Genomic DNA, 14,022 nt, shown 5'->3' on the forward strand with positions numbered 1-14,022 from the left:
CAAGCTCCGCCCATAAATATGTGACGAAACCTAGCTTTTTCAGAAACGGAAGTTAGGAATGTTTAGTCCGATTTAGAATAATAGAGATGGGTGTCTTAAAACCCATTATTATCTAAATCCAGCCTGTAAAATAATTTCAGTTTTTTATGAAAGGGATATAAACTATTTAAAATTGCTTGCAGCTTGTTACATGACGTTTAAATGGGCTGAACGCCGAGAAAAATGAGCTCAAAAAGCGCGGTTTTATCACGAGCTAGCGTTATTATCGCGCTCTTTAAATATGCAATGCTAAATAGCTTATCTACCTTTCAGAAAAGACTGATATTATTTTTAAGGCTGAATTTAGATATTAATGGATTTTAAAACACCCATCTCTATTATTCTAAATCGGTCTAAACATCCCTACGTAACTTCTGTTCCTAAAAAGCTTGGTTACGTCAAGTATTTATGGGCGGAGCTTGTTATGCCGATCGTGTTGTTTTCGAGACCGATATTAAAACGCTATAAAAATCCTTCATTACTCTGAAAGTTAGTGGCCTAATCTTTATTTTGATTACAAAATCGGAATCAGCGTGTCTGATTTACCTAGCAAATACGATAAAAGTTGTTCGTGGCAGTTATGGTTTAATACAATTACATTGTTGTTGTAGGGTCCTAGCTTTAGGTTCAGAGAAGCTTGTGCGAATTTCTACAAACTTGAACACGTATTGTTCTTAACAATATATAATATATATATTGTTAAGAAACAATATATAATATATATATTGTTAAGAAACAATATATATATTGTTAAGAAACAATATATAATATATATATTGTTAAGAACATCGATCAAGAGAAACAATATGATTTAAATACATGTAATTTCAACTCTATAACCTACAAAGATTTAATATTTCAACTGTTTTTCTTTTCATTAATTAAAGATAACTGTATTAAAAGCTGAACAATGAATAGCCATGGAGCTAGTTTCATTTCTCTCATCTATAAAGACTGCTGAACAGAGCTGAACATTCTCTAAACTGTTTTAAGCTAGATTTTTAGTCAAAAGTTTTAAGAATATTCTCTTGTTCAGAAACCACTGTGACCTAGTTTTGAAAAAGTAAAAGCACTACTTTTGAAACGCAACGGGGTTCTCACAGTAAAATTATGATGATTGTCAATACATTTTCATCAAATTCTCTTAGAATAGTTTGCTTGAGTTTTTTACTCTATCCGGTCATTCGGTAAACAAAGAAATTTGAAAGAGTTTTCCTAAACAACTGGCGCTAGCCGACTCTGAGAATATTCGTATAGGGCCTTCATAGCAGCTTGGTTCTTCTGGGCCTTCATAGCAGCTTGGTTCTTCTGGGCCTTCATAGCAGCTTGGTTCCTCTGGGCCTTCATAGCAGCTTGGTTCTTCTGGGCCGTCATAGCAGCTTGGTTCTTCTGGGCCTTCATAGCAGCTTGGTTCTTCTGGGCCTTCATAGCAGCTTGGTTCTTCTGGGCCTTCATAGCAGCTTGGTTCTTCTGGGCCTTCATAGCAGCTTGGTTCTTCTGGGCCTTCATAGCAGCTTGGTTCTTCTGGGCCTTCATAGCAGCTTGGTTCTTCTGGGCCTTCATAGCAGCTTGGTTCTTCTGGGCCTTCATAGCAGCTTGGTTCTTCTGGGCCTTCATAGCAGCTTGGTTCTTCTGGGCCTTCATAGCAGCTTGGTTCTTCTGGGCCTTCATAGCAACTTGGTTCTTCTACGCCTTCATAGCAACTTGGTTCTTCTGGGCCTTCATAGCAACTTGGTTCTTCTGGGCCTTCATAGCAGCTTGGTTCTTCTGGGCCTTCATAGCAGCTTGGTTCTTCTGGGCATTCATAGCAGCTTGGTTCTTCTGGGCCGTCATAGCAGCTTGGTTCTTCTGGGCCTTCATAGCAGCTTGGTTCTTCTGGGCCTTCATAGCAGCTTGGTTCTTCTGGGCCTTCATAGCAGCTTGGTTCTTCTGGGCCTTCATAGCAACTTGGTTCTTCTACGCCTTCATAGCAACTTGGTTCTTCTGGGCCTTCATAGCAACTTGGTTCTTCTGGGCCTTCATAGCAGCTTGGTTCTTCTGGGCCTTCATAGCAGCTTGGTTCTTCTGGGCCTTCATAGCAGCTTGGTTCTTCTGGGCCTTCATAGCAGCTTGGTTCTTCTGGGCCTTCATAGCAGCTTGTTCTTCTGGGCCTTCATAGCAGCTTGGTTCTTCTGGGCCTTCATAGCAGCTTGGTTCTTCTGGGCCTTCATAGCAGCTCGGTTCTTCTGGGCCTTCATAGCAGCTCGGTTCTTCTGGGCCTTCATAGCAGCTTGGTTCTTCTGGGCCTTCATAGCAGCTTGGTTCTTCTGGGCCTTCATAGCAGCTCGGTTCTTCTGGGCCTTCATAGCAGCTTGGTTCTTCTGGGCCTTCATAGCAACTTGGTTCTTCTGGGCCTTCATAGCAGCTTGGTTCTTCTGGCAAAAAGAAGATTCAAAGTTTTAAAGAGATTTATTTTCGCAGGCATCCTTTTATGGTCAGTGAAAGTTTCTGTTTCCCTACTGCTGCGCGAGGTGTTTTAACACCTGCTATATAAATGTGGCTTATGTTATAACGGCGATCAACTCCACTTGTCACGGTAAACACACATCTGTTTCATGTTCAATGTAGGAAGGACATACAAAATTATTTATTATCCTTTTTAAAAACAGTCAAGATCCATGGCTGTCTAGCAGCAATCTGTCTTTTTTTTACAAAAAAAGTGTGTTGCGCAAATATCTATCGTCCCTCCACTTCTATCACAAAGTGCCAATGTCCAGCCTACTCGGTTATTACAGCGTTGTATCCTCCAATCGATACAGTCAATCGATTATCGCTGACTATCGCGTGACAGGATAATTCCTTATCATTGTCTATGGATTATCAATAAGTTTGTCAATAATATCTTAAATACATTGTGGTGCATAACTCTCTGGAATCTGAATGTACTCAAAGGGCTATTTAGAGGAAACTTGCGATGTGGTTTTCATTTGACAAGCACCTAGAGGCACCTGATAGGCAATGGTGTCCATTTGACATGCAGGCTCCATGGTTTCATCCGTTACTCAGTTACTCTGATTATGTGCAACATAAAAATAATAAACTTATATCTGACCATGAATTATTATTCTGTTTCTACATCTATCTTTACAGTGCTTGAAAATGCCTTGCAGGAAATCTTTTCATCGTGCATCGTATAGCTCATGATAGTGTTAATAAAAGGAAATCAGCAGGATGAGCACTCCACGACTCTAAAATTGAAAAGCTAACTGTCGATGAGTGATGCACTACATTTAGAGAATGTGTTAAGGGCACAGAGCAGAATCGATGACAAAGCCATTGCATTGGTTTTTACAGTTAGTAGACCTACATGTATATAGCGGGTAGACGCTATATAGGTCGTAGTGTCTACACAGATAGGCACTACGACCTATATAGAGTAGTAGTGCGTATCTGTATAGTAGCAATGCAATACAAGTTAATCTGATGGCAATAAATACCTTCTAATTTCTAGATGCAAAGCAGTCTTCCATTTTCTGTAGAAACCAAATTGCTTGGCCCTATAGTGGTAACATTATGTCGCCAAGAATGAGGTTTTCATAGCGATAAGGTACAGATTCGTTACAGCTTGGGGATTTCGCATGGATAACTTTCACTTTTTGTGAGGATATGTTGATACGAATCCTCATTACCTTGATGATGGCTCTGCAAAGATAGACACAAATAGATCATGTTTTGTATGCTGGTAACGTAACATGTTTCTTTATGTTCTCAGTCTTGATTTGATACCAGTCTCGTTGGGTTCATTACCTGGTTTTTACTCTGCCAAGCGGACAGCAACCTGCAGGTTTATGGCCCATCTTAAAACGGCTACGTGAAAAGAAATGTTTTGGTTGCAAGAAAGAGGAAAGCGCTGATAGCTCTGGTCAACACGACTGACGCTAAGGGATGTTACCATTTTCGCATGCCTACTCGAAATGTTGGGGAAATTTTAGCAAACTAGTGAGCTGTTCCATGTGATAAAGAAAAGAGGTTCATGCATCTACTATTAGGTTCATAAGGCAGTTTTGTCGCTGTGTGCCATTTTTAGTTGTAATCGCAGCTGAAAACTGAAATTTTCGTAGCCAACAAACATCTTAAATATAGCGGCTCTACAGTATTGCGATAACAAAGCTAATGCATACTCGCAGCAACACGGAGCTTTCAAAATAGGAATAGGTCTGTTAAACACAAGACTCCCTTAGAATTTATTAATGGCTTGCATTTCCTAAGATAAGATAAAGCTTGGTCTCCATTTAGACACAAGCACCTTTATAGGCTCGCCAAATTATCTCGACTAACTGGGAACATAAACTTCCAAGAGTTAGCTGTTGTTGGTGATCGCTGTTCAAATTTTACAAACGAACCACAGACAAGACTTGTCCGAAATATATTATGCAGGTGAAGGTCTGCCAGCGTATCGTGACCAATATGTGATTCGCACTTATCAACTCCAGCCTTTTGTTGACAGCAGCCATTTTCTAAGCAACCTTTGCTTGAGCAGCTTTATCATAGAATCACTTGCGAAGCAGCTTCATGTGAACATAAGCTGCGGAGCCTGCTGACGGGCCAGGTAGAATATGTTTACACGCAATCGTTGTCTAATGATGTAAGTGCGAATGTTTGCTGTCTGCTCGCCTGTCGATAACCCTCGACTTTGTCAACTCGCGCCGCTTGTAATTCAATATTATCCAATATTAAAAAAGCGAAGGTTTTATTTGCTAATTTCCTATAAAAGGGATTAAGAGACAGGATTGGTGACAGGCGTTATATTGGCAACTCGATCTCTTGAAGGGCTTTACGCGGCTGTCCTTGTAGGGTCTCCGGCTAATCGTATTCCAATTGTCTCTTGTTATTTATAGCCGATTATCGTAGCTAAAAATCAAAGATGATTTATTAGTTGGCAGTAAAGTATGATTTTAAATACATAGATGTTACAGGCCTGGCAGGTAATATGCATAGGAGGCTTTGTGGCCCAGTTACATATTGCTCCCATAACATTCAAATGAGCTGGTATGGTAGCTCCTAGTATTCTATTTCAGGATGACTAGCAGATTTTTATATCCCGTTACAAGTGAATGATTCGGCTTATAGTTAGGGCTTTGATCGGCCCTTCCCGTAACATTTCAACCCTTTATTTGCTTAAAAAACTCCCTTATCAATTTTATTATGGAGTGACACTCCACATTTTATAAGGTCCTTACACTGTGCAAATACTGTCTGGCCGCTATTGTGTGCATAGCGGGAGACAGCTGTTCTCAAGCGCTATAAGCTCATTGGTAGGGCGCATGCGAAACGGTCCCCATTTTATGGTGAAGATTATCATGATAGTTTGAAGCTAATACTGATCCCTTCGTGAAGGTAGCCATGGGTTATGTGAATTGTTCTTTGATAGCTTGGCCTTGCGAGAGGTAGGTCATCACATTCCTTCTTCCCACTCCGATAGCAGATAATGCTCCTTACGGCCTCGTTGAGCAAGAAGGCAATTTCCTTACTGACATTGAAATTCTTTCAAATGCACTTTAATTACACCGCTCAAGCATCTTTAATGTGATTACTAGAAAGTTAAGCTTTCCTTTCAATCTTATCGTGTTTCTAACATAGTACTCAACTGTATGTTAACTCATGTTATTAACTTAGTGAAATATTCACCTACCAATGGTGTTAGCGTATTAACTTATGAAAAGTATAATGAAATATGTTAGCATGTAGTCATGTCATTATGTTAACATGTTATCACAGTGTTAACATATCGCTTCATTCTGTTAACACACATTAGCCATCAATATAATCACAACAGTGTGCTAACATGTCAATATGTTAACATATCATATCACACTGTTAGGTTAACACATTGGTAGAATATTAAACCATTCTGATGACAGTAGACATGTCACAAGAGCTGTTCAGGCTGACATGTTATTCTAGGTACTCAGTATTGTTCTGGTTAGCCATTCTGAAGGGTGAAGGTCATAGTTTTACTAGCGTTGAAACTAATAAATTCTCAGCTTTTCGGGCTCTACACTTGTTTTGAAGATCAAGAAATCTAGTCATGAAATCTCTGAAAATAGCTTGTGTGTGATCAGTAGGCAGACCATTCCAATCAGAATATACTTGTGTATTCTCCCTTGTAGACTGCAACACACTCGTTAACTGAGGAGAAGGAGGGACTGTTACAGCAAATAAAGGTAGCCATTTTTATTTCAACAATCTTGACATAGAGATAGTCATGGTTAGTGGCAGTTAATACTTGTAGACTGGTTAAGGGTTCTATCTCTGTATATACTGCTGGTATTTCTATCTCTGTATAGCCTTGCTGATATTTCTATCTCTGTATAGCCTTGCTGATATTTCTATCTCTGTATAGCCTTGCTGATATTTCTATCTCTGTATAGCCTTGCTGATATTTCTATCTCTGTATAGCCTTGCTGATATTTCTATCTCTGTATAGCCTTGCTGGTATTTCTATCTCTGTATAGCCTTGCTGATATTTCTATCTCTGTATAGCCTTGCTGTTATTTTTATCTCTGTATAGCCTGCTGGTATTTCTATCTCTAGTCATTCTCAGTTGCATGCTCATCTAATTCATGAATTTGGGTTTACTACCTGTTGGCGACTGAAAACAAGATGGCTTTAGAAGGCCCACAAAGTTCAGTCATTTTTTAGCTGCTTATGTGACCAAAAGGTCTGTCATATGTTCACAATAGATGCGTGTGCAATCTGTGAAAGTTGCTGCGCTTTGCTAATACTATGTGTATCTATATGTATTGAGACGCTATCCATCGTTTTTTTGACGTCATCAAGTCATTTGCACATGCGCTTGCTCACGAAAAAGCCGCCATATTTGTAGAAAACAATCGTTTTTCTTTTATTTAATAGTACTTTTTGGTGTTGTTTCGATACTATAATAAAAAAATTGCAAACAAAAGCATCGTTTTTAAACATTTATTGCAAAAGCTTCGTGTTTTTAACGATAAAATTGTCTATAAAGATGGCTAACAACGATAAAATTACGTCATAAAAATAAAAAAACGAAGGATACGCGACTGTATCTGCCTATATATACATGTATGTATATATATGGACACCGTCTGCTAACTCAATTCAGTACTGAGTGGGACTGCAGTTAGAATTTGGATGACAGTTAGACCTTGAATGTTAACACAAGGAAGTTTTTTAGATTTTTGTGAGAACGAACATAGGCTTATATTTGTGAGAACGAACATTCAGGCAGGATGTTGCCAATAGCCACTCCTTCAAGACCTTGCACCACCTTTCCAAAGCATCTATATTGTTTCGAGACCCCATATTGTCACATTAATCACTTCATGGCAATTAGTTATGAGCTTTACACCTTCTTTAATACCCACAGTGTTCCCGCATTAGTCAGTTTTGACTACTGGTTTTGGCCGGCTGTCATGTTCCTTTCACCTGTTCGTTAGTCTTAGTCCATTATCCCGCGTTGCCTGCGCAAACTCAAACATTTACAGCGCAAACATTTGCATGACAAACACTGCAGCCAATCGGTTTCTTTCTCCTAACATTTGGCGCTAAAATCATTTAGGACCTGATTCTAACAATGTAAACAAGGAGGAGGATGGTCTTGTCCTGCATCGTACTCTGTATATTGACCTCTTCCCCTTTGCGTGTGCAGCGCAATACTCTTTTATGGCAGCTCGGCGCATTTGTGTCAACTCGTAGGCTAGCAGAGACTCAACGTAAAGCTTGCTTTTTACCTTTTACTAGCTGGTCATGGTTGCTCGTTTGTAACTTGCAGAGCTTTGAAGAACGCCTCCTATCAGCGTCTGACAAGCACCAGCAACAGTTGTCAGCTTTGGAGGATTTGCACCAGCAGAGGTTAGCTAGTGTCCAGCAAGCACACTCCACCCAACTTGCAGAATTAGAATCACGACTTGGTCAGTGTTGTTTTTTGTTTCCATGTTCATTTACCTGGTTCTTGAAGCTTAAAAGAGAACTTAGACAAAATCTATTTTAGTAGCTTTTATCAGAAAGTATCAGTATTTTTCCATCATTCGCAATTGTTTTTTATGTTTGAGATGATGTGACTGTCAGGATGTTTATAGATTAAAGTCAGCAAAACTTGATCGCTGTTAAAACACTCAGAAGAGAAATGAGTTAATGACATCACTAGTCGCTATCATCACCACAGTTGATATTGACTATTGCGTTCAAGTTGAAGCTCTCCGCTTCTTCTAATCGGTAGGCCGGTCTCTTTGCAACTATAGATGTCATAATCGCACTTTCGCTTGATTCGATCAAGTTTTGTTCTCTCTTGAGACATACAGGCAGTCAGATTGCCTCAAACATCAACAACAAATGATAAGAATACTGATACATTCTGACAAAGTTCTGACATTCTGACACATTAAGTTTGGTAGACATATTTTTCCAGAAATGCCATAGATATATTTTATTCACTGTTAATCTCACTATTGCTTGAGCTAGAGGTCTATAAGTGCAAGCCAACTTTGTTCAGCTAGTTCTTTGTCGAGTCTTTAGGGGAAACAAGCAATGACAGGGGAGGTTTTCAGTGGTAGTTTGACATGATAATACTGTGAAAGGTTGTGAGCTACTGGACCAGTCGTTGCGTGTCATAAAGTGTTGGCACCTCTAACACAGCCTTACTTAACTCGGTGAGAGTAGAAATACTCAGTTCATTCGCTATCTGTTGGCTGTGGCAAGGACATAGATGCTTGGCTGACACAATTGTCAGTTTGCCTCATTCTTTATGACTCGAGCATATTTGACGGCTTGTGAAATGTGCTCTGGCTGGCAGGCCTTTTTAAAAAAAATGATGGTTACTATGGGTACAGATGATATATCGCCTCTAGCCTGCCAGATGCGCTTTTGGTTCATTACAAGGAGCCAAGATATCTCAGTTTCCATGGCGATATATCTAATTTACATGATGGATAGCTTAGCATTCCTATTGTTTGACTTTCATTTTTAGAAGTTGTCACAGATCTGCCACATCGGTTTGAACTGTTATTACTGCTGATAAATTGTTCAAAGCTATGCTATGCTGCTTGAATTGATATGGTATGGAGCGCAAGTGTTAGCAGTAAATCTTAACTTGTGCACGAAATTGAATTCTGTGTCAGCTATTGTAATAACAGCTCCATTTGTGAATGATTACCATTAAGCTAGGGGAATAAAAATGTTTTGGTGTTATTCAAAAATATCCATGTTGTTTTGTCTACGGGATAATCGCCACAAATTCACTCTTTTGGTCTTTTGTCCAATTTAGTTAGTATGAAGTGCAAGGGGAAGATAAATTTTACCTTCTCCACAAAGTTTAAGCTCTTGCATATTTGAACAAGCATAGCCTGCAGGTGAAACCTTGGCCGTATTGGCTACAAGTGATCCGTCTGACCAATGGGCAGTCGGTTGGCAGGTCTGGCGAAGCGATCTATCAAGGAGGCGAAGCTTTCATTTGCTAGTAGCTTGGCAGGCTTGACAACGGCTAGTTGCTCGCTGTACGTTTACTGGCGAAGTGTTTGAGGAGACCTCTCTTGTCTCTCTTGCAGCTCAACCACAGCAAGTGACACTCCCTGCAGGTGGAGAGGAAACGGAGAGTCAAGCGGAGTTAATTGAAAGAGTTCACCAGGTATGGCAGCCTGTTTCATCAATTTTCTCTCATAGTACATCTTTGATTGTCAGAAAACAGCAATGTACAGATAGACGATGTATCTCACAGGAATTTTTGCGTAGTAATATTGTTGAAATTTTTCAACCTGTAGATTTTTTTCTTAAAAATCGTAACTGTGGTAGCTCAAAGACTTAAATGCATGTTCGTCTCTCATTTCTTACGGACATCGAAGTATTGGTGACTCGAGCAAGCTACTTGTTACATTTTTCATAAGATCTATCAAACATGCTCATGGAGTACTATTGCTTATAGTTTTGAAGTTACTCTCTCTTGTGTCCCGATGTGTATGTTTACAGTCTTTACATAGCTAATTTTGTGTTCCTACCAATTTAATAAGAAGTAGGTGATTGCGTGGATTGTCGTAGGTGTCTCCTAACCATGCTCGAACGCTAGTCTTTGGCCTATTAAGTAATTGAAACTCATCCTGGTTCTATTTATCGAACAATTTTGTAAAGACATGACTGCCATTTCAAACGTTGCACTGTCAGAGCTTTCAGCTGAAGCACTCCGTCTACCATCCTATTTTTCCTCATGCTTTTTGGAAGAAAACGGCAATTGTGTAGTTGTAATTAGTTGTCAATTGTTGCCGTTATGTTCAATGAACCGAGTGCAGCATTTGGTCGCGATCAATTTTCAATCACCGAGTGACCGTTCTCAATTAAGAAATGGCTTGTTTGTAGACCAAGCGCCCTGCTCCGTATCATGAATCCGATGCTAATGTGTAACAAGAGAATCGTTTGTCTGTTATTGTCACCATTCACATCACGGACAATGCCTTCAGTTTCACAAATACTCCTCATTGTACAATGCCTGAATTCTTGTCAGTCTGCTCTGCTGTACCCATTTATTGTGACCAGAATCAACTGTTCTTCGACCGCCTGTTATCTCGAGCTGTGTGGACGGGTAGGCGTCAGTTGATTGATTCCACATCCTCGCTTTTCCAGTCACCGTTCTTGCCCGTCTATCACATCAGATAGTGATAAAGAGTTGTTTGGTATTGTCAGTCTAGATTGCTGGCTCACCTTGGTCTCCTCATATCATGAAAATAAAAACTTGGTGAATAGAAGTCGCATAGAATTGCCAACTATCTCTTCGTGTGGGCAGAACGGGATGCAAACATGTTCTAGACGACTGTGGGAAATTGGTTTTGCTGCCGAAAATGCACCATCTGCACTCGCTGACCAATGCAGGCCCTCTCTGGACTTAAATCAGGTGTAATGCTTGTTTGTCTGGTGCAGGCATCCCAAACAGCATTCTTTTCAACTCTCCACACTCAGAGCTCCCGAATCAATAGCAACAATGAAGAGATTGATTTTTCTGGGACCCACCATTATGGAAAGCCAGTGATTTATCATTGATGTCAAGCAGCGAACCGTACTCTGTATAGCGGCAGAGGAGTCTGCACCAGATTCTTCTCTAATGAACCGAGCTCCGTCGACAATGCCGTATCCTGTTCATCAACTCTCCGTCTAGCTGGCTGTCTGAGGAAGAGATAAATCGGAGACATGAGTTTCATTTTTCCTGATATCTTCTCACTATAAACTTACTGGTGAACTGAGCGCTAAACTAGATTTGTAACGGTCATTTATTATTATATTATATATTATCTTATTATTATATTGCAGTTGGAAGAGGAGGGAGAGAAACTGTATGAACAGCTGCAAAGAAGTCAGGATGAACTTAGGATTGCTAATGAAAAGATTGCCGGTAAGCCATGTTGTTCCTCCATAGTGAGCCCAAACTTTCACTTGTCAAAATTCGTTTTAATATGACTTGAAATGTTTATGACTAAAAGGCGTTTTTGCCATTTTTGATAAAAAAAATTTAACTTTCTCAAGGCAAGTTCGTAGGACTCAATGAGAAGGCAAGTTCAAAATGCGAGCCATCCAATCGCAATCAAGTTGGTTTTAGAGTGGTTGAAATTGGTTGACATTAGAGTTGCTTGAAAACCCATTTTTGAAAAACTTCATCTTCAGCATCTCCTGATTAAACTTGGCAGAGACTTTGCCTTCCTAAGAATTTTTGTTTAGCGCAGTGGTCTATCCTTTAGCGAGTCTGCCTTAATTGCTCTTGTTGCATTGACCACTAAAGGCAAGCCAAAAGGAACCTTTTCTGGTGCGTATTTGAATTGCATCGTTCATGCGACATGCAACGCAATTTGCGTATCGTATCACTCATTGGTCATGCCATGTAAGAAAAAAATAGGTATAACAACGGTTTCGTAAACCATTTCCTGTCAAGCACGATCAGGACACTGGATTTTCAGACGAAAAAAATTAAGCGATGTATCTAGTGTAAGTTTGAGTAAGTAATAATCTAGCGTAAGTTAAAGTAAGTAATAGATTTAGTGTAAGTTATAGTAAGTTGTTACACATTTTTATTACACACTCCACCTCTCAACTGTACTGTTCTGAGCACACACATCCTTTCATGTGTCTGTAAAAGGACAATAAAATTCACTTTTGACTGATTATTATCATTATTAATTTATTGATTCAGTTTTACATACAAGTTAATGTTTTAAATTTAGTATTTACACAATTTTCCTGTATTTGTTTTAGTATTATATTTAGATATTTAGTATTATATTTAAATATTTAGTATTATATTTAGATATTTAGTATTATATTTAGTATTATATTTAGATATTTAGTATTATATGCAATTACTTTAGAACTTATTACTGTTTTTGCTTTCTGGAACATAACAAATAAAGTATTTGTAAAAGACTATTTTTTCCAAAATGTGATGCATAAAGTTCTTTTTACATAAAGTTCAAAAGGAGTAACCGAATATTGTGAGGTTGGCAGATAACTCTTTTCTAATAAGGCGACATCATGTAAAATTACTCTAGTTTTAGACACTGAGAGGCATTTGCTAGCAGGTGCTCCCCACCAGCCTTCCTGTTAGCCATTGCTCATCAGCATACTGTCTGTTCATTCCCAACGAGTTGGCATGAGCTAAGATAGGCAGTGCGGCTCACACTTGGCCTGTCGAAAGTGGTAGTTACAATGCTACCATAGCACATCTGTGAATCTAGTTAGAAAGGCTCATTTCGCATAGCTAGAATACAATTGCTTTGAAATTATCCATTTTTAGAATGAGTCGGCTAGCAGCCAAGAAGTATTATTATTAGACTGTCATAGGGTGGTGGTATGCCTTTCTAGTTAGTCACCACGCATCTCTATAACTTGCTACTAAACGCTAATGTTTGTCTTACAGAGCACCTTAGGCAGACCCAGGAGCAACAAGGTCTGCATAAAAAGCAGCTGCATGAACTGCAGGAAGAAAAAATGGTAAGCTTTTAAAAATACATGTTTAGCCTAAGGTTTTTTATACTCTAAGGGGGACCGGTTGCTTTGCGATTCTATTTCACATCTTGTCTTTCAGTTTTCTCCTTAAATTGCCACCTTTTTAATTAGTGGAAGTAATTAACACCCTCGGATGGTGCTTACAGGAATATAGAGATGAGATTGTGTGATTATAAATATATGTAGGGGTTAGGGACATTCAAATTACGTGAGGGCCCCTGGTGACTTTTCATGAATAAAAATGCCGATGTACAGATTTTGTTCAGGAGCCATGACCCTGTGTAATGGCTCTAGTGTAAGTACCTGCATACCTCCCGCTTAGTAAAATCCCTGTGACTGGGGCATGTCCGAGCGCCTTGGGCTCGCTGTGAGTGTCAAAGGTATGTGTGCCTTCTCATAGGCCCAGCAGATTATGTGTCTGGATACAGGTTGGTACCATACTACAATACGCAGCGGATACCTCCGGACACCAGCTCATGGTTGTCAGGCCAGCGAATAAATGCCATCCTCCAAATACAGTGTCAAACGGTGGCAGAGAATATTAAAGCAAGATATCAATCATAGTTGACAGACGATCATTCATCGCTAACCCAACAGTTGATCAACCGTTAATATGTTAATGTGGCATGGATATGCATATCCCTGACGGTAAAAACCTTTTCTATCGCTCTTGCCCAGTCGCAGCATTCTGTTATTGAGAGCTCGTCACCACACGGGCTCTACTCGTTCTTATCGTGTCGCGGGTCTCATCAGCATGCTAAAATATGTGAGAATGTGGTGAGAGAGTGTAGTCAAATATTCTAGGTGTCACCATTATAGCGGCAAAACTTGCTTCTACCTTTAGCCTTCGAGGCTTGGCTTTGCTTCATTTGTTAGACATGTGCTTGCAATTGCTGCCTATACCATTCTGTTCCCAAAATACATTTTAAAATCAGGTTGTGGTTTTTGTGATAACCAAAACAATGGGTTGGGTGTGCAGGTGTCCCT

The 14,022-nt window shown here is 39.6% G+C and overlaps 1 protein-coding gene across 1 annotated transcript in view; it reads left to right on the forward strand.

Annotated features, from left to right (window-relative positions):
* LOC137396342 (thyroid receptor-interacting protein 11-like) overlaps nucleotides 1–14,022 on the forward strand; it is a 57,720-nt gene that overhangs the window by 27,165 nt on the left and 16,533 nt on the right. The window contains exons 6-10 of the mRNA XM_068082572.1: nucleotides 6,189–6,242; nucleotides 7,832–7,970; nucleotides 9,603–9,682; nucleotides 11,350–11,431; nucleotides 12,947–13,020. Of these exons, the coding sequence (XP_067938673.1) occupies nucleotides 6,189–6,242; nucleotides 7,832–7,970; nucleotides 9,603–9,682; nucleotides 11,350–11,431; nucleotides 12,947–13,020 (429 nt within the window). The remainder of the gene's footprint in view (nucleotides 1–6,188; nucleotides 6,243–7,831; nucleotides 7,971–9,602; nucleotides 9,683–11,349; nucleotides 11,432–12,946; nucleotides 13,021–14,022) is intronic.

The sequence above is a fragment of the Watersipora subatra genome, chromosome 5 (assembly GCF_963576615.1).
Source record: "Watersipora subatra chromosome 5, tzWatSuba1.1, whole genome shotgun sequence".
Taxonomy (NCBI): domain Eukaryota; kingdom Metazoa; phylum Bryozoa; class Gymnolaemata; order Cheilostomatida; family Watersiporidae; genus Watersipora; species Watersipora subatra.